At 38.0% G+C, this 21,742-nt stretch overlaps 1 protein-coding gene across 2 annotated transcripts; it reads left to right on the forward strand.

Moving 5' to 3' along the window:
• Window positions 1–16: 16 nt before the first annotated feature.
• armt1 (acidic residue methyltransferase 1) lies at window positions 17–16,625 on the forward strand. 2 transcript variants are annotated; one of them, XM_017692562.2, is made up of 5 exons: window positions 17–98; window positions 8,615–8,720; window positions 11,818–12,059; window positions 12,672–12,837; window positions 13,708–14,487. In XM_017692562.2, exons 1-5 carry the CDS (start codon window positions 61–63, stop codon window positions 14,485–14,487), a joined length of 1,332 nt encoding a protein of 443 aa, XP_017548051.1. In that variant the 5' UTR covers window positions 17–60. The 2 variants fall into 2 exon arrangements, with proteins under 2 accessions (XP_017548051.1, XP_017548050.1); XM_017692561.2 differs by lacking the exon at window positions 17–98 and adding an exon at window positions 6,519–6,571 and having other exon boundaries at window positions 13,708–16,625.
• Window positions 16,626–21,742: the final 5,117 nt, after the last annotated feature.

A 21,742-nucleotide genomic window follows, 5' to 3' on the forward strand; every position in this document is an offset into this window, starting at 1 on the left:
GGACTTAAAAACGGCAGTTTACTGCAGCTTGAAGCCCGAGTTACCCCCTGACGGGCGTCTATGAGAACACAAAACAGCGGTAACGTCAGGAGCTCTCGGTGAGCGGAGAGTGAAGTGTCATGTTGCCGTTCGCCATGTTTAACTTAACAGCAAAGGCGCAAGAAGAGGAGGAGGCGGTCAAGAGGACGGTTTTTAATCTCCCGTTCAAGTCGTTGTGTTAAACATAAGCCGATTCACTGGGACGAGGCTGAAGTTGGCTTCTTATGCGAGTTTTCCGTTCCATCTTAAATGGTACAGTAGTCACATGCTCATTGGAATTTTCCGTTCCACCTTAAATGTTGCTGCAGTTACGTTCCTATTTGCCAGGTTCTTAATCGAATTTTCCGTTCCACCTTAATTGGTGCAATTTATACTATAGCCACATTCTTAAAAGCTGACTTCTTATCTGAATTTTCTGTTCCACCTTAAATGACCGGTGCAGTGGTTATATACTGTGCTGTATTTAAGCTAGAACGGAAAATTCAAATTAGAAGCCGGTGAGTAAGACTGACTTCTGTACCCTTTAAGGTGGAACGGAAAATTTGAATAAGACTGACTGCTGCACCATTTAAGGTGGAACGGAATATTTGAACAAGACTGACTACTGCACTATTTAAGGTGGAACGGAAAATTCGAATAAGACTGTACTGCACCATTTAAGGTGGTACGGGAAATTCTAATTAAAATATAGATATTTTATAAAGAAAAATCGAATAAGAGGCTTCGTTCCTTGGGGGTGGTGTGTTGGGTGTTGGGTGTTGGGGGGGGGGGTTTACCCCAAGGTGGGATTACTTTTACACCCTGCTCCGGCGCCACAGATACACAGATAAACGCTGTGTCGTGAAAAGAAAGGAGCGAAGCGACGTTAAGCAGGAGGCTAACTTTATTTGCATTTCGGTTGACGCGGTCTGTGTGACTCCTCTGCTCGACCGTTGAGCACAGTAGTGACCGATAGAGACAGAGAGAGTGAGAGAGCTCTTGTGTCTTAACGTGTTTTGTTTCATATTTCTGTTTTTCCTCTGACACGTTTGCCACTCATTCTTCTGTCAGCGAAGACTGGGGGAAGTGTGAATTGCTTCAGGGCTCGTTTAAAAAAAGTAAAAAACACCATAAATCCTGCCCTGATGTCAGTCAGCTGAAAAGCTTCAAATTGTTCCATTTTTAAAAAGACGTTTTTTGGTCATGTGCATAAATATGGGCCTACGTGGCTTAGAGTATGGGCATATTTGACAGATATGCAGTATGTGCACTGTTTGGAGTTCTATATCCTAACTGTAGTGCATGCTGAAATTCAGGTCTTTTTATTTGTTGTTTATTTTTAACTGTATATATGTATGTGTTTATTCCTTTTATTTGAATTTCACAAGCAATGAAACTCACTGCATCCCATCTATTCCCCATACATGTGTGTCCAACCTTTCCTAAGTTAAAAACTGGTCATTATATTATATTTTATTGATCCTGCAAGGAGAATTTCTCATTTTGCTGCTTAACTATGCCTTTTCTGGTTGTAGCAGAGCAGAACAGCCTGGGGCGGTGGGGGAGGTTAATCACCTCAGAATACTCAGTGAGTCTGGGCATATGAACCCGCAACCTTCCGGTCGTTTGCTCAACTCTATCACTAGGCAACTGTCCAGCCTATAGACATGTACCTATATGCATGCACACACATGTGCTCATAAAGAACATACAAATGCATCTCTGATTTTTTTTTTTTTTTTTTTTGTACATTTAAAATGAAACCATAACACCTTTTCAAAACAGCCACTCCTCAAGATATCTAGGCAGCAAACTAAAGGATGCCTTCTGGAGCAGGAAATGAGCTCAAGGGAAACCATGACTCCCAGAATAGGCAGGAAATCTGGAAGAAACTACTGAAATCCAACAATAGAGTGAACAATAGAGGGAATTAAAGGATTCTTTACTACACTTTGATACATAAAAGCTAGAGAACTAATTTTGGTGAAACATGGTTGTCTGCGAAATCCACAGTGATGTGGTAGGAAGGGCAGTTTGTCAGCATCAGCTTTGGGATGTTAGTATTTTTATACAGTTGATTAATTATAAATTTGAAACAAAAAATTCAACAATACAGCCTTTAAATGTGTTATTTCAGGAAAATAATCAGACTACACAAATCGTTCTACTGTCTAAGACATTTTATTCTTTCTTGTCACAAATGTAAGTTTGGCCAGGACCTCAGACTCTGCCTACAAGCACACCCACTGGCTCACAAACAGCTGAGTGTTATAGTTTTATTGGCTCCTTACTGAAATATCTGCATGAATTAGGGTATGCTTAATGTAATTTATTTTGGGTGAGCTGGTGCTTGATTTCACGCACTTGGGGCGATTTATCATTTGTGCTGAAATGTCTGCTCATTTTCATGCTGTGGACAGTTTCATGAACCTGATAGAAAATAATGTGTACTTTATTAAAATCACTCAAATTTGTATTCATTGATAAATTAGATTCATTGGGTTGTCTTTAGCTAAAACAAAGGGCAACAAATGTGAACTGAGCTGTGCCAAAATAGGGTCAGTGTGCAGCAGTGCTTAGTGATGCAGGTAGCCTAACTTCACTACCTTTCAATTGTATCAACAATATGTGATTATTAACTTTATACACTACAAAGTATCCTTATATCACTGCTGTCGGAAGAAGACCGTTGTTGTTTTAAGAGAATTTGAAAATGCCAGCATTTACAGTAGGAAGGTAAAAAAAAAACTCCAAAATTCAGAAAAATGCAGTTCCATTAACTTTCATTTAAAGTTGAGAGTGTTTTTTCCTTCTCCTGAAAAGTTACCATTTTGGAGATATGAGGTTTTGTTTTGACAGCAGCGACATGTATTTCCTGTTAATAATGTTTTTTTTGTTGAAATATCAACATATAACACAATATATATCATGACAATTTGTCAACTCTCAGTTTTCCTTGTATTATATATGAAATCTGCAACTTTTATGTGGTGCTAGCATTGTTTACCGGCTGTAGCCTCTCAGTGTTGGACCTTCCGACTTGTGTGATTAAATTTGCACCCCTGACTACTAATAATGAAAAGTTTTATGTTAGATTTATATGTTGTATGTAAAGTATTCTGAGGTGTTTCCTCTGAATTTCATGAGGTGATATGATTCCAAATTTCAGTATGTTGACAAGTGCACAAATGACAGATTGGAAAGGAAATGTTCAAGATGAAATCAGAGATTACTGTTAGAAAGAAACAGGGCTGCAGTTAAAAGAAACTGTTGGTTTAGTTGGTTTTAAATCAGTACACTGTAATCAGTGGTTTGCACACTAATTGTCTTATAAGACAGACTGTCTATTCTGTGCCCTTTCTTTTTGTAATATATTCACAGAGGAAACAGTTATAGGATGCTTGCGTCATCGACTGAACAAGATCAAAGGGCGACATCAAAAAAACTGTTTACTGTCCCACTGTATCACCACTACAACAAAATGTAGCATATATAGACCTTTCCAACAGTGGGCTCAACTTATAGTCTATATAGCAGAATATGTGTGTACAACTTTTTATTTGACTTGGGAATTCACTGTCATACAATTTTTGAAATGAATATGTGGAGCTTTTATGACAAAACTTGTCAATAGGACAACAGGGTTCCACAGTCAAAAACAAAAAACTTCAAAACTGAAGCTGACGAACCTAAAATGTAAGTAACATGTTGATTATTGCTGATGTTCTGTAAAGATGAAATGTGGATAGAACAATTACTACTTCAGTTCACTAGATGGTGATGTGCAACTTTTAAGTCCATTCAATTGCATCAGCATAAACCAGCTTGATAGGAGGGATAGCCAGCAATGGTCATTATAAACAAATGTGGAATGTGAAAAAGTAGCTTTAGTTTGGGGGGAAAGCTTTAGTTTTAGGAAAACAACTCAGGAGATTGTGTTTAAAAGGTCACTCATCCTCTGCAGTGTGGAATTGCTTTGGTTAATGTAAGTAAAATTCTAACAAACTATCAAAACAGGAAAAAAGCACCCATACAGTATGCATAGAAATATGCATGCAAAATGTTCAGTATTGAAAAATATGGAAAATTATACTGTGGTAAGATTTCTGGTTATTTTATCCAGTCCTAGAGCAGGCAGGCCAAAGCCAGGCAAGACTAGTCAAAGATCCAGCAAGGTAGCACAGGGGAAAGAAAATGAAGGGGTGAACCAGCAATCTCTCTACAAGGGTTGTAATATAATGGGCTGAGTGGACTGAGCTTAGTAAATGTAGCATCCACAATTAGTTCTAAGGTAACAGTTAGCTTTGAGCTAATGTGGAAATATCCAGGCTAACCTTGCTGTAGTAACTTTGTAGAATCTATTTCTTCAATACTCGCCTAACATCAGAGGTAGTTTATTCAAGTGGTTTGGGATGGATCTGGGAAGCTGCTCCAGCAAAGATGCTAATCTAGGGAACCAGCGCTGACATGTGAGCAGTGGTGCTGGTCATAGGAGCCCAAGGTACTAATTCACCAGTAAGCAGGACAGCCAGTTTGCAGTGCAGGCTGCTGACCAGTGTCAGTGTTTCACATGTATTGACTTGGCTTGGGACAGTAATTGTAAACTTGTAAACACATGCATATTCGAGTTCATCAAAACAAAGTTACACTTGAACAGCTGAGAAAGTAGCAAATGCAAGTGGTAAATTTGGGAAACCTCCATGTTGCCTGAGTGTATGAGGTGTGACGTATCACTCCAGGCAAAACAATGCACCAATGGAATGTGACATTGTAAGCTTACATCTAGTGAACAGAATGTATTTATAAGCAGGCTACAACAAGTGACTGAAGGCATACACTTGAGGCCTGCACTGAAAGGCTCTAAGCTGTTCTCCTGTATATCTGCACTATGCATATGTATTAGCAAGAGTTCTCAGAGGTGCAAAGTGTGAAAACATGCATTTGGGACAGACAATGCATGTACCATGCCTAGCAAGATCATGGTATTGATCATACTCAGACAGACAACAAACAATCCATCAAATGGTCCTATCCTGTAGCACAAGGAATTTTGGTGCATTTGCTGATACTGTATTCATGGCCATGTGGGAACTGGGAAGTTCTTGATTTCCATGTGAAAAAAACATTGATTAAAACATCCCTCCAACTTGTAATACAGTTTAGAGCTCCAACTTCTCTGAGCTGTTCATTAACAAAGTACATTTACATTTACAGCATTTAGCAGACGCTCTTATCCAGAGCGACTTACAAGTAGTGCCCATAGAATAAGAAGTAATAGTGTGTTTTAAGCTTTTTAAACTGATTTTTGAGTTTGTCAGTGATGTTGAAATACACAGGCTAATCCTTATATAATACGGTTATGTTGTTTTGTTTTTGATTTTGATTAGATTTTGATCAAACTGCACACTGTGGGCACTGCATTAATGGTGAATTGCCATAGCCTACATCCACTTTAAAACTGAAGCACTAACCACACAGCTCTTTAATTCAAATGCAAACGCTTTTAAGAGCTATTAATATGCAAATGAAACTGTAACCAAACAGCTTTTTAATTCAAATGTAAACACTTTTAAGAGCTTTTTATATGCACACAGCAGCCAAACAAACACTAGCCTACTGTGAGTGTTTATTTTTCCTGACCTCAGATGACTGAAATTGCATGGATGATTTTAGTTGGGAAATTCTTATTTGATCTTCACCAATGACCGCTCTAAGGTTTTTAAAACAAACAAAACTAGCCCTAGTAATGTTCCACGTTCTACAGTGTCTACATCACAAGTTAGTGCTTTGTATGTAAGATTTGTATGTATACAACAAGCTTGAATCATGATTTATTCTCCTTTTTAAGCCCAACTGAGTCGTAATGCAAAGACACAAGTTGTCCAGCATGCATCAAAGGTTAAAAACCAACACCACTATCACATTAACACATTTAAAACAACCTCTATAAATGGAAGTAAAAATAAAGTCAATATAACATAAAACTTGAAGGTCCTGAGAAGAAATAACATTTGTTCATTTGTTTAATTTATGTAATCATTTGTACATATTCAAAAATTATTTGTACATTCAATGTTTATTTCTGCCCTGCGATGGTCTGGCCTGCAGGCTCAGGTGATACGAATGCTGAGAACAACTCCAGAAAACACAAATTAATAATGACATTTAAGGTTTTAGAAAAGAGGCCTCTGGCTTACTCCTCACTAAGACAGTACTGTTGGGGTGGTGAGGAGGCTTTCGGCACTTCCTTACACGACCACAAGGGGGAGTGTTGACTACGACGAGAAGCGAGGATTTAGTGATTAAAATAAATCAGCTTTAACGTTACATGTAATTTATTGCTTAGTGTTTCTTCCGTTATTGTTGCTTTGAGAAGAGTGTTAGTTCTTTAGTGTCAGCTGACTACAGCATTGCACATATGTTTTTCTGCTGGGTTAGCCAACCGGTTTCAGTAAAGTTTGGTTGCAAATCATCACAGTTCCTCCTCCCTATTGGCAAAGATGGAGACAGACCATGTTAAGACTCCACAGTCGCTGTCAGCTAAATTTGAGGGGTATGTAGGCGCTGTGCGTGACTTCAAGACAGTGTAGCCACATTTTAAATCTGCAGCGTATTTACTACTTGGAGAGGATTAACTGCTTTTAAACAGCAGCTTCAGGCTAAGTTCGAGCTCAGGGTGCTTGTGGTTTGCTGCCTAGCTTGCTAGCTAACTGCTTAGCTTTGGTGAGGTGTGTTGAAACCGAGCTAACTTATTAGCCGTATTTTCATGTATGTTTTAAATCAGCTAACCGAGTGGTATGGCACTAAGACTATGTGTAAGACTTTCATTCAAAATGTTCATGCCCACGCTGAACAGTAAACGAAGCTAAAGCTTTCTTTTTGAATTCCCCGTTCCACCTTAAATAGTGCAGCGGTTCCATTCTATCCTGGCGTCTGAGACATGGTAACTGCGGCACGATTTAAGGTGGCACGGTGAATTCGAATAAGAAGCCAGCTAGCTACAGAACTGAGAAATTATCCACCCGCGAACCTAAATGTGAAGTATGAGTTGATACTGATACTACTAACAGGCTTAACGTCGAAAGTCCCCATTTCTTTTTTTTTGTAATATATATTTTTTTCTGACAGACCCTAGTAGAGCCCCTGTCCCCTCAGGTACAACCCCCATAGAAAGCTGTCTGTGGGTTTTTTTTGTACTGTTCATCCAGAGAAAGAGAACCACGCAGTTTAGCATGACTGACGTGTGAATATTCATCTAAATGCTCACGGAGACGCCTTAAATGCTTTAAATACACAGCAGAAACCCACATTTGGAAAGTTGGGGCTTATAGTGAGCCACCTCTTAGTGTACGAGGTTAGAGAACTGAACTAGATTGAGTTTGGCTGCTATCGTGCTGTTCAAGCTTGTTCTCTTGTGGAGTGAGCAGGTGGGTTCAGGGTAACTCAGACAGGCTAAATGAAATGTTCTCACAGGCCAACTCGGCGCAACCATGGTTTAGAGAGCCCATATCCTAAATATTTCTTTTATTTCCATTTATTGTGTGAATTTACATACTTAAAATTGTAATTTATAATTATATATAATTCATAAAATCATAAATAATTTCTTAACCTTTCTTTATCCTGTTAAAAGCCTATTTGTTACTGTGCCTGTTCTATTCTGAATAGCTACCCTGTATTATTGTTCTAAAAGTAATTGTTGAAACATTCCTTATAATTTCAGATTGAATAAGTGGATTAATGTAAATCCTTAGGTTTCCTGATCTCAGAAATTGGATATGGGACCTGTAACATGATCCTATAATTGTGTATGATGAGCAGTCACTGAATAAATTTAATTATTTTAAAGGAGTAGAGGTCGTAAAGGTGGATGACTTGGGTCAACCATCCAGAGCAATGGACAGTGCAAAAAAGAGGTGAACAAGAGGGTGCAGGCAGGATGGAGTGGGTGTAGACGGATGTCAGGGCTGATGTGTGACAGAAGGATAGCAGCAAGAGTGAAAGGGAAGGTTTACAAGACAGTAGTGCGTCCTGCTATGATGTATGGTTTGGAGACTGTGGCTCTGTCTAAAAGACAGGAGGCTGAGCTGGAGGTGGAGGAGATGAAGATGCTGAGATTTTCGTTGGGAGCGACAAGGATGGACAAGATTAGAAATGAGCAGATCAGAGGGACAGTGAAGGTGGAGCAGTTTGGAGATAAAGCCAGAGAGGCCAGGTTGAGATGGTTTGGACATGTGTTGAGGAGGAACAGTGGATATATTGGTCAAAGAATGTTGGAGATGGAGCTGCTGGGTATAAGGAGAAGAGGTAGACCTCAGAGAAGGTTTATCGAGGTAGTGAAGGTGGACATGGAGATGGTTGGTGTGAAAGTAGAGGAGGCAGTGGATAGGGCAAGATGGAGGCAGATGGTCCGCTGTGGCGACCCCTAAAGGAAGCAGCCGAAAGAAGAAGATTTTAGTTAATGGATGGCACAGATGTAATCAAATACCAGTGTAGTTACAGTTGTCATTTTTGTAGTCATCTTTTTTGTCTATACTTGTTATAGCTCAAATCAGTAGTAACTCTCTAATACATCTGTATATTTCTATTTTTCTAGGTCTTTTGCATATCTGACAGTGAGGGACAGGCTGCCAACGATCCTGACAAAAGTTATAGACACCATTCATCGAAATAAGAACAATTTCTTTGAGGAACATGGGGAGGTAAAATGAAAGGCTACAGTGTATTTCTTTGCTGTAAGATGTAAGATCTATAGATCTGTGCCCTTCAGCCATATGAAGGGAAATACAGTCGTGAAGTTATAGTTGTATTATCATAGTTAACCCACTTAAATGGCCAATTAAGAAAATGCAACCTAGTGTTGGTTTATGTTACACTACTGTTTACAGGTTTGCAGTTAATATTTTCAGTGAAATACTGTCACTGCAGAATATGTATAAAATTATATAATATAAAAACAGGTTTTAAATAATATATAGGAAGCTATGAAACTAAAATAAATAAATAAGTACAACCCCAATTCCAATGAAGTTGGGACGTTGTGTAAAACATAAATATAAACAGAATACAATGATTTATATCATTGTATCATGATTTGTATTCGTAAGACAAGATATTTAATGTTTAAACGGATAAACTTTATTGTTTTTTGCAAATATTCACTCATTTTGAATTTGATGCCTGCAACACGTTCCAAAGAAGTTGGGACAGGGGCATGTTTACCACTTTGTTACATCACCTTTCCTTTTAACAACACTCAATAAGCCTTTGGGAACTGAGGACACAAATTGTTGAAGCTTTGTAGGTGGAATTCTTTCCCATTCTTGCTTGATGTACAACTTCAGTTGCTCAACAGTCAGCATATGTTGCTCCAAAACCTGTATGTACCTTTCAGCATTAATGGTGCCTTTACAGATGTGCAAGTTATCCATGCCATGGGCACTAACACACCCCCATACCATTAGAGATGCTGGCTTTTGAACTTTACGCTGATAACAATCCGGACAGTCCTTTTCCTCTTTGGCCTGGAGGACACGACGTCCATGATTTCCAAAAACAATTTGAAATGTGGACTCGTCAGACCACAGGACACATTTCCACTTTGCGTCAGTCCATCTCAGATGATCTCGGGCCCAGAGAAGCCGGCGGCGTTTCTGGGTGGTGTTGATATATGGCTTTTGCTTTGCATGGCAGAGCTTTAACTTGCACTTGTAGATGGAGCGACAAACTGTTCACTGACAGTGGTTTTTTGAAGTGTTCCTGAGTCCATGTGGGAATATCCGTTACAGAATGATGTCGGTTTTTAATGCAGTGCCGCCTAAGAGATGGAAGGTCACGGGCATTCAATGTTGGTTTTCTGCCTTGCTGCTTACTTGCAGACATTTCTCCAAATTCTCAGAATCTTTTGATGATATTATGGACTGTAGATGATGAAATCCCTAAATTCCTTGCAATTGCATGTTGAGAAACATTGTTCTCCACAATGTTGTTCACAAAGTGGTGAACCTCACCCATCCTTGCTTGTGAACGACTGAGCCTTTCAGGGATGCTCCCTTTATACCCAATCATGACACTTACTTGTTTCCAATTAACCTGCTCACCTGTGAAATGTTCCAAACAGGTGTTTTTTGAGCATTCCTCAACTTTCCCAGTCTTTTGTTGCCCCTGTCCCAACTTCTTTGGAACGTGTTGCAGGCATCAAATTCAAAAAGAGTGAATATTTGCAAAAAACTATGAAGTTCATCCGTTTGAACATTAAATATCTTGTCTTTGTAGTGTATTCAATTGAATATAGGTTGAAAAGGATTTGCAAATCATCGTATTCTGTTTTTATTTATGTTTTACGCAACGTCCCAACTTCATTGGAATTGGGGTTGTATTTTAGATGTGTCCAGAATACCGGACAAAGTTCTGTGACTCTGAAATGATTCAATGACATTGAGAATGAAGCTGTAATACATAAATATCCAGAATGCCTCATATTTCAGAGGATAAATTCTTGTTGATTCCAAATGTTTTGAGGTATTGAACCTCAAAATACCTTTTCATGTCTAGTATATAATATTCAAACATACATTACATAAGGTTTTATTCTACAGGGTGGGCCATTTATATGGATACACCCAAATAAAACGGGAATGGTTGGTGATATTAACTTCCTGTTTGTGGCACATTAGTATATGGGAGGGGGAAAACTTTTCAAGATGGGTGGTGACCATGGTGGCCATTTTGAAGTTGGCCATTTTGGATCCAAATTTAGTTTTTTTCAATGGGAAGAGGGTCATGTGACACATCAAGCTTATTGAGAATTTCACAAGAAAAACAATGGTGTGGAAAGTGGAACAATCCACTTTCCAGGAAACTGTTCATCTCGGAATGCTCGGACCTGACACCCATAATGTGGTGGTGCACCATCTTGCTGGAAAAACTCAGGGAACGTGCCAGCTTCCAAAGTGGATTGGTCGTCGTGGGCCAGTTGAATGGCCCCCAAGGTCTCCCGATCTGACCCCCTTAGACTTTTGTCTTTGGGGTCATCTGAAGGCAATGGTCTATGCTGTGAAGATACGAGATGTGCAGCACCTGAAACTACGGATACTGGAAGCCTGTGCTAGCATTTCTTCTGCAGTGTTGCTCTCAATGTGTGAAGAGTGGGAGAAGAGGGTTGCACTGACAATCCAACACAATGGGCAGCACTTTGAACACATTTTATAAGTGGTCAGAAACTTGTAAATAACTCATGAAAGATTAAAGTTATGTTAAAACCACACCATTGTTTTTCTTGTGAAATTCTCAATAAGCTTGATGTGTCACACGACCCTCTTCCCATTGAAAAAAACTAAATTTGGATCCAAAATGGCCAACTTCAAAATGGCCACCATGGTCACCACCCATCTTGAAAAGTTTTCCCCCTCCCATATACTAATGTGCCACAAACAGGAAGTTAATATCACCAACCATTCCCATTTTATTTGGGTGTATCCATATAAATGGCCCACCCTGTACACTAAATGAGTATAATATGACAAGTAATTACAAACTTTTGATTGGTAGTGTACCTTGACTGTCAATTTTGAAATGCATCTGTCTGCTAAGATCAGACCATTAGTTCAGTTTTAGCAGTTTTGTTAGATTATCTGTCCTTGTCATAGATTTCAAGATCCTTTATTGCCACATAGGAAGACGTCAGAAACACCACATATACTGTAAAAAATGGCATAAGTGATGTAGTAGTGCAGATTAAAAGATGCAGCTGATAATCTCCAACTTTCATTTGATTAGTCACCTTTTGTTCATTGGCAGGAAGGGGTTAATGCAGAAAAAAGGGCCATCTCCTTCCTGTCTAAGCTAAGAAATGAGCTGCAGACAGACAAGCCGGTGTTGCCTCTGTCTGATGACGCAGAGGATACAGTGGCCTGGAACGAGTACATGCAGAGACAACAGGACATGATGGAGGACAGGCAGCCTGTCAGCTGGTTCAAGTCACCTTGGCTTTATGTGGAGTGCTACATGTACAGGAGGATCCAGGAGGCAGTGTGGCTAAAGTGAGATAAGCTACAAAACCCTCTGCATTAGACGTCAGAAATCTCCCACTGAATCTGATCATTTACAATTGAAGCAGGCAGTATGGCAAAAATAGAATATTCTGATACCCGAAGAGTATCACAATTCATATGTATTGATACATTTAATTTTTCTGACATACTGGACCAGATTAGTAGTAGTACCACGTTGAAAACGATAGGGCAAAACCTTTGACAGCTACAACATTTGGAATCCTATTCTGAATCCCTTTTTGATTGAACATCTGAGGCCCAGTCTTCCAAAAGTATCTAAGTGTTTAGATCATCTTAACTGGTAGAGAGAGTGTTTACTGTGATGATTGCTATGTTGTTTAAGAATCATGTTGAGGTGCTTTTGGGAAATCTTGCCTAGTTTGACACTGCAGATGTGCTAATGACACCCTCAGAGAAGCATATTGTGATGGTAATATCACAGCACCATATTTCTCACCCTTAACTAACTTTCTATAACCCTTTACAAGCAAAGGGATGACCTGTATCATGTGTGGTCTTCTAGAGCAGGTTCTTATCCATGATTACATTTCTTTTATATGATTTACCTTCTGTTTTGTGTTTTTGCTTGTGCCACAAAAGTCCTCCAATAGGTGACTTTGATGTGTTCAAGGAGGGAAAGACACAAACCTTCTTCGAATCCCAGCAGGCAATAATGTTTCTTTGTACACACCTCCGAGAGGTCCTCACCAGCATGGATAACCCAAATGAGAAACAGCTCTTTGACCACTTTCTCAAGTTTCTACAGGTTAGTTTGATTCAGTCCTTTTAATTAAAACTTCGTTTTACATTTGAAATGAATGGAATGAAAATTAGAAAATGTAAATCAGAAGCTGTCCACCTTAGTGGCCGTTCTGTCGTTTAGCAATATTTAAGATGAAACTGAAGAAATCAAGCAGACAATTGCAGGCATACACTGTATAAAACACCATTTTATATAAAACACTTTATTTGGAAGGCACATTTTAGCAGAAATGCTTAAAAGGCTTTGAGAATGCAACAAACAATAAAATCTAAAGAATTTCTAATGTGATCTTATTAGTAGTGTAATAAAGATCCTGAAAACTTTTAAAAGACCTGTATCTTTAGTTTTTCTATATATTTATTTTTCCTTCTGAGGTCCACTTATGAGATTTTACTCCTTAATGTACTAAAAACATATCTAATTAAATTTCATTCAACAGTTCCATTGAGGAATTCAGTTGACCTTTTTTAATTTCTCCTAATGTCTCAGAATTAAACAGGCTGTGTGTGTGTGTGTTTTCAAAAAAGCTGTCTGGGCTGAAATGCTTCTCATAACTTTAGTGTGAAGGGGCTGGGCTGCTGTTTGCTGAATAGGTGGATGTATGTAAATGTGTTGAGTTTCATGACCTCAAAAAAACAGTAAATACAAAATGAGCAGCGTAATTTCCATGAAGAGACTGTAAGTACTTGTGAGTGAATGATGCATTTTGAAGCTTCAACAATGTTTACAAACAAAGTTTTAAATATTTTTACTAAGAAAAAAAAACAAGGAAAAGTCAGTTTTCCATGGTGTTCAGTATGCAGTATAAAGATCACCACTGCTGGTATTTCTGTACTGTCTGGTGATCAGGTGTGCTGTGGGATGTTCTAACAGGTGTCTTTGTGGGGGAACAAGTGCGATTTGTCCATCTCAGCTGGTCAGGACAACTCTCAGAAGATCAGCCCTATTGAGTCTCTGGCCAGTCTGCAGCGTTTCATCCTTGTGGATGACTCTGATCAGGTGTGGTCAGCTTTAATGACTCTGCAGGGTTCCAGAGAGACGGAGAAGAGAGGAGCTAGAGTGGACCTTATTCTAGACAATGCTGGGTTTGAACTCATCACTGACCTGGTACTTGGAGATTTTCTTGTTTCTGTTGGACTGGCAAAGGAAGTGCGGTTCCATGGCAAGTCCTTCCCATGGTTTGTCTCTGATGTCACCAAGAAGGATTTTGATTGGACTATAAGGCAGACCATGGCGTCCAATCACAAGCAGATGTCCGCATGTGGTGTCCAGTGGAAACGCTTTTTGAAGGAAGGGGTGTGGTCATACCATGATCATCGGTTCTGGACATTACCACATGAATTCTGCGACATGCCGACTGACGCAGCAGATCTTTACACTGATTTACAAGGTTCGGATCTAATTCTTTTCAAGGGAGACCTAAATTACCGCAAACTGACTGGTGATAGAGACTGGGAACACACTGTTCCTTTTGCCAGAGCCTTGAGAGGCTTCCGTCCTGCCCCGCTGTGCAGCCTCAGGACACTAAAGGCTAACGTCCAAGTGGGCTTACAGCCAGGCCATGGTGAAATGCTCACCTCTCAGGAGCCAGACTGGATGACCAATGGCAAATATGCTGTAGTTCAGTTTTTCTGTCCACCCAGAGAACAGTAGGCATGTTCTTAGAGACAGTGTTCACTACAAACATGGAGGAGATGCTTAATGCTTTGACAACAGGCCTAGTCCAGAAAAGAAATGATGAGAGGACTGTTTTTGTCTGTTAACTGTTAATTAATTACACACTGCACTGTGTTTTTCGTTATTTTGCGCACTCAGTTTTTCCCGAAAGCTCTTAAGAACACAAGCATGCATTGTAACACTTATTCCTGCTGTCAGTTTGTTCCTTAGTGGAACACAGTCTTTTTTAAAAGACAAAAATGTCTTTTATAAAGCATTTTCTGCCAACAAGCTTGTGAAAGTTAAGTGAAATCATGAGATGTGCTAATATTTTTGACATGCAGCATGTTTCAGTAGATTAAACTGACATCTTTGTTCGTGTCATGTTCATAATACATTCTTGCTGTGATCTCTGCTGTTTTTGAATTATCTGCAGTAAACTGTATGGGAGTCCTATAATTGAATTACTTTAATGTAATAAAATACCCGCCATAAGTATTATAGTATAAGTCTATGAATTAAACATTCTGGTTTAGAGAAATGTATGCTTTGTTTTGACAATGTGGTCAGTGGGTCCAGAGAGTGGCATGCTGGTCTTGCTGGACATGAACTCAGGAGGGATGCTTATAGTGAGTTGCTACCTGCAGATTTTCTTTCATTATTATTGCGTAAGCAAAACTACTGTGTTTGAAAGGAGTATTACAAAACAACTGTTTGTGCTTTGGCAGGTGTTCTGAATCACTCTGGACAGTACGGTATGGCATGGTGCAGTAACAAATCTGTGATTTCACATCCACAGTTGGTCAATATTACCACTGTTAAGTGACTCAGACCGTAACTAACCACCCATGCTGAATTTACTTACCCTTCTTGGCAGTACCAAGCCCAACGCACTGTGATAACATGTACACTTTTCAGGAGATATTTCTGAGGAGATTAGATATAAGATGATCAACTTGCTTAATGAAGATAAGTCAAATAAGTTTAAAAAAAATTAAAAAGGTTTCAAAAATTATTACAACCCTGAACAACCATGCCAGACCTGGTAGACCACCAAAACCTGTCCCCATCAGATAAACAGTACTCAAAGCTTTCATCTTTGAGAGAGAGGAGAAAATCAAGCTCCACTTTTGATTCAGATTTGAAAAAATCCACAGGTGTTTCTCTCCTTCATTCCACTGTGAGAAGAAATGAGAAAAGGAAATAGAGAAAGTATGCAAATCAAACAAAAAGCGGCTGGTGTTCTCACAAAAATGAACTGACAACCCCACAATCCAGACCTCAACATCATTAAATGTGTCTGGGATTACTTGGATTTTCAGAAACTGAAAATGCAACCAACTTCTAAGACTGAACTTTGGAGGCATGGAAAATATCCCTGCAGATTTCTTTGAAGAACTGAACGGACATATTGAAGGATGGACATATTATTATTTAATTGTGGAAGCATCTGTAATATTTTGTTGAAATATTTTTCTGCCTTTTCCTGATGCTGAAAAACAAATAACTTTCACATAAAGGCTGTTTTGACAAATGTAAAAAAAAATAAATAAATAAAATGCAGTTGATTTTGTAGAAATGGTGCAGACCACTGATGTCAAATGTAGTCCTGACAAAATCATCAGAATTTGTCCTACTGTCATTGGACCTTTGTGGAGTGGGAAATATATAGAGATACTTGACCAGGGTACAGATAGTTCTGGATTCAGATTAATAACTACTGTGCCTGCACTGTCTGATGGAAAAAAGCTATTAGCCACCTGCTTATTTGTGAGATGCAGCATGTTGCTTGTGGTTTGGTATGCACTCTCTCTCAAATGTAATCTGGAAATCACTATCACAGCTGTATGCTGCATGAGACAGCACTTTTTTCAATTCAAATTTCCGTTTTCTTATGAATCGAGCAACAATATGGAAAATTATTTATTGTGACTTCAAGCATTCAGGTGTAATTTGTGTTGACAAGCTGCAGCAATTTTCTAAACTGGCGAGTTTTACGTAGGAAAAAAGTTTACAAAACTTGGCACACGTGTGAATGGAATGCAAAACTAATAAATAAATACGAAGTGAAACTTTGTTACTTGACTGTAGTCTTAGTATAATTGTCCTGTTGATAAACTGTTTTTCTCTCGCTTCGTCTGCCTCTTAATTTGTGATGTTTTCTGGGGAATTTCAAGGAAAGCGTTTCTATGATTGTATAATTCTTGATATGATGGTGTATGTGGGTAGGTCAGCTGTTTACTGAAAAAAGACATTATGCAGAACAGAAGCATTCTTTGTATCTGTTTCATTAGTTAACAACCTAAGTCCTGATGTTATGTAATGACAAAAATTGATGGTGATAAATTGTTCATTCCATTTATGTTACGTATTTTAGAGAAAGGAAATTAGGAGAAACATGAGCATGTGTTCTAAACTTTCACAGATACATCGACAAATACAATATTTGCACCAGGAGAATTCAGCCCTGATAACGTGACCTTGTACAAATATTTGAGGATCTCAGGAGATGTCAAGTTGTTATTTCAATGGCTTGCAAGTGAGCTTTTAAAATTTCTTCATATGAGTATATTGTATTTCAGATATGAAAGAAAAAGCTAAACTGTCCTAACATATTTTAATATCGGGATGTGCACAGTGGCAAAAATACATCACAATATTTCAACTTTGTCACGATACTCACAATACTTAACAACTAGAAACAGAAAAAATGAGGCACCAGTAGAGCCACATTTGATAACTATGATGATTTTTATTCCACATTTCATATATTGTCTTCCAGTAAATTCATCTAAACAGGATGAATTATGCCTAATTTGTGAGGAAACAGGCAGTTCAAGTGTTGATTATTGCGTTAATGATATAAAGTCTTATGCAAAAGTTTGGGCACCCTGGTCACGTTACATTTTGTTGATTTATTGAGTGAAAATAAGTTGGCATATTCTTTACAGGGAATGCACTTCTGCACATATGCTGTTTATTTGATGGACATATTTGAGGAAACAGTTAGCCTTTGCAAAAGATGTGGCATATTTTGTCATTGTTGTTTTTTCCTCCAATATAATAAACTAAAATGAGCAGAAAAATATTTTTTTGTGTTCTGTAGATGATGTGTTATTTTCACTCAGAAAATCAAGAAAACATCTTGTTGAACAGGATATTGAAAGTTTTGTATACAGCTGTATTGAAGTAATGTATCAAATCAAGACACCACTGTGTTGTGTTTAATTTAATATTGGCATTTCTGAGTCATTATACCCCTCATATTGTTGTATTAGTGACCCTCATTTTAATATTATAGAATATTATTCATTATGTCATGTTGCTCATACCACTCAGTGCTGGGACTTTAATATCCAAACAAAGTAAATCCAAAAAAATGAAAAATATTTATATAGAATAAATGAGTGAAATGTGTTAAAAGAACATTTAACATAAAATATGCCAGTAACCAACATTTCACTTACAAACCAGTTTTGCTACTGAGTGTGTTTTTGGGCAAGTTTGAATTGAATGACAATAATAACATAGAAATATACAAAATGGTCCAAATGTTCCACTTACATTGACTTATGAAAACTGTCATGCGCAGAATGGTTATTTCAGAATGTAGCCTTTATTATAGTAGGTCATATTTGGTTTGTTCATATTTTTAACTTCTAATAATTGGAACATTTTATGGTTCATGTTGGACCGCAACACAAAGGGGATTTCCCCACCTGTGCTGTGAGCAGGGTCATTGTGAAGTGAGTATGTAGGAATAATTATAGTAACTAGACTATAGTAACACACACACACACACATTCACACTTTCCGCATTTAGCAGTTCACTAGAAGGACCACTCAAGCAGAGTGACAAAGGTGTTAACAGATGGCTATATGTTCTGGTGTAAATGATGCCATGTTGGTCATTTAATGACAGAGGAAACTTTTGTTTACCTCGCTCAGTTACCTACACTCTATGGAGAGATTAATAGTAAAGTTCATTTTATGATTCTGGTTTGTCCTCGCTGAGTCAATGATTGAAAGTTTATCTTTGTTTTTATCAGTAATTCGGGGTCATCACATTGAAACCTGATCAAACCAAACTGCTGTGATGGGACTGAGTTGAAGATGTTGCTGTCTGTATGAAACACGAACATTTATGCTTTATACCTACTGTTTCTTAGTGGATTAATGGATTAGTGGATTAGTGGATTGTTTAGTGTGATTAATATTGATAATAAATGGAATTATTGTTGAAGTATTTTGTGCCTAAAACACCACTTAATAGTGGTATGATCACTAACACAACCTTTTGTAGCTAATCTATTAAAAATACATAGGCTTTATATTTATATTTGTCATTCCTACAGTACTGTGCATAAGTACTACCCTTCATTTATTTCGTTTTCAGTCAAAACGACCAGGAAGTACAAATTATTCATTTTTTGGCATTAGGAAAACACATATTTACCAGAAAATTTCACAAAAGCCACCACAAGAATTTAAGTGGTTAGTGTGTCCACCTATAGTTTCCATTCTTTTTGGCAGATTTGCTTTCAGTTTTTCAAAGAAATCTGCAGGGATATTTTTCACATCTCTAAAGTTCAGTTGGTTGTGTTTTCTGTTTATGTGGTATGGACAGGGATGGTGGTCTGATAACACGGTTGGTAGGAGTCAGATTTTCAATGATTCATGAAATTTCAATGATTCATGAAATGTCTTCTACGAAATTTCCCCAAAACTAAATTTAATCCTCCTGAAACTCCTGTTTATTTCCTTCATTTCCTTTAACTTTCTCCTTCCTTATGGAAATAGATTGTTTTGAATCTAATCTTTTCAGAAATGTCTCCTAAATAAAAATGAATAACTTGTACTTAATGGCCTTTTTGTCTGGATATTAAAAGTGAACGGTGGCCTCTGACGTTTGCACAGCACTGCATATAAGGAAAGTGTAAGGTTACTTATGAGTTCCAGTCAGGCCTTTTGAACTCCTACTCGCTTTCCACTTCAGCCTTTTCTCTGTATTAGTAACGACTCGTATTAGATAGAAATTTTGCCTAGGAGATATCTTATTGCTGCACAAAGGATTTTTTCCTCCAGTTTCCTTGTCACTGCACCTCTGAGTCATCATCTCCATGGACAGTCTACACCTCATCCACATCTCATCAGACTAACTGATCTTCTGCACCTTCGATCTAGCAAATCTGTGCTTGCACATATAGATTGACATCTTGTACGTCTTCTATCTACGTCCTGTACAGTCTGAAAGATTTCTATATCAATATTCTTTCCCCCATGTACCGGCGCCTCATTTATTTTCTACCTCAACTACCTATTATCTACCTTAACTGCACATACGGAACGTGTACAACAGCACATTTTATAGTTGTATTTCATAACTTATTACTGTACAACTGTACGTTGGAATAGTGCAATATGTGTATTTTTTTATACATACATATGTGTGTGTGGTGTGTGCATGTGTGTGTATATATATATATATATATATATATATATATATATATATATATATATATATATATATAGTATTTAAATTCTACAAGGGGGCTATGCACCTAAGATTTTCACTCACTTTCCACCTGTGTAAATGTGATGTGACAATAGACGTGATTTGATTTGCATTTCTCTTCCTCGTTGGTTCCAGATACTCTCCCTTTTGGTCTTTGTGCCTTTTCTGCTATGTTTGGTGATGAAGTCTCAGATTGTATTGTAATTTCCTGTGGCAGGACACCACCAAAACATTAACCATGTTTTTCTTTCTTTCATCACATGTGTCAGCCATACAGCTTTTTGGCAGCTGAGTGAAGTGCTGACCTCCTGTCTCTTGTTTGCTGGGTTGCATTGACCTGCTCTGATATCGACCGAGCCATGTCTTTTAATTTACCACCTTTTCTTAGAAAGAGAGGGGGAGGAGAGGTGCACACTGAGAGAAAGGGTTAGCATCTTCTACAAAAAGACAATCAAGCTGCTGCTCACCGTCACACAAAGCTGATCCTTCAGCTCATTAACTTTACTATTGTTTGTAAGTTTGGTACAACTTGTAGCAGTGTGCTGAAGTCTGGTTTTAAAAATGTTGTATGTATATTGACAGGATGGATTTCTGGTACTCAGAATTGTGTCCTTTACTGAGGTCAAACTAACTGAGCCTGAATGTGTTCTTAGGATTTATAGGGTTTATTTAAAACATTGAAAAAAAGACACTCTCACACTACTAATAACTTACATATTAGATATATTAGCTACTAAATAATATAAAACACATAGTATAGTATGAAACTGTATCCAAGGCCTTTTTAAAAACTGCATATAGCCACCTCGTAACAACGGAGTTGCTTTATTGCGCTATAAACACTTATGCTATAAACAGATTTTTATACTTTTTGCATGAAGCACCAAGTGAAGTAGATGAAGTAAGAACCCGGTTTTCTTTAAACTGAGAGACTGACAACTTATTTTCGTAACAGCTAGGCTCAAAGGTGCCCTTCAAATAATATTCATTTACTAAGTGACTCACTGCAGTATAAAACATATGTAACTAAAATGTCTTACATAATTAAAATGTCAGTGTTTTTGGTGCATGTGTCTTATTAAAAGTGAAAACACAAACATGTGGCACTAGTAGCTTGATGCTCACACAGCACAGAAAATCACAGAGGTGATGGAAATTAGCTTTATTGTTGTGGTAATTTGTTGAGCAAAAATGACTTCTAAGGTGAAAGTTTTTTAAACCCTACTGTATTATCATTTCATTATTATACGACATTTCATTATTATATGACTTATATGAAAAGTTCATGAAATGACTGCAGTAATAAGTGATGGTGTTTTATCCTCCTTCATTAGTCCATGGTTGCTTGGCAACGGTAGCCTACTCTAAAATGCCCAAACCTGGTCCTGGAGACCTACCGTCCTACCGAGTGTAGCTCCAACCCGAATCTAACATACCTGATCCAGGTAATGAAGGCCTTCAGGGACATCTGACTATCAGAGCCAGGTGTGCTGGATCTAAACTCTCCAGGTTGGTAGATTTCTAGGAGAGGAATTACATCTCTTGGTGGAAAAGTTATTTATTGCAATTAATAATAATTATAACATCAACACTGTTGAAAATGTGTTTTTTTTTATCATGTTATCTTTCACTGCTTTATAAAAGCAGTAAGCTGGGCTTATTGAGGCTTTGCTTTGTGCATAACAACATCCCATGCTTGTGGTAAAATAACAGTCATGTGACTGTGTGACTTGGCTT

This window comes from Pygocentrus nattereri, chromosome 4 (assembly GCF_015220715.1).
Source record: "Pygocentrus nattereri isolate fPygNat1 chromosome 4, fPygNat1.pri, whole genome shotgun sequence".
NCBI classification, from domain to species: domain Eukaryota; kingdom Metazoa; phylum Chordata; class Actinopteri; order Characiformes; family Serrasalmidae; genus Pygocentrus; species Pygocentrus nattereri.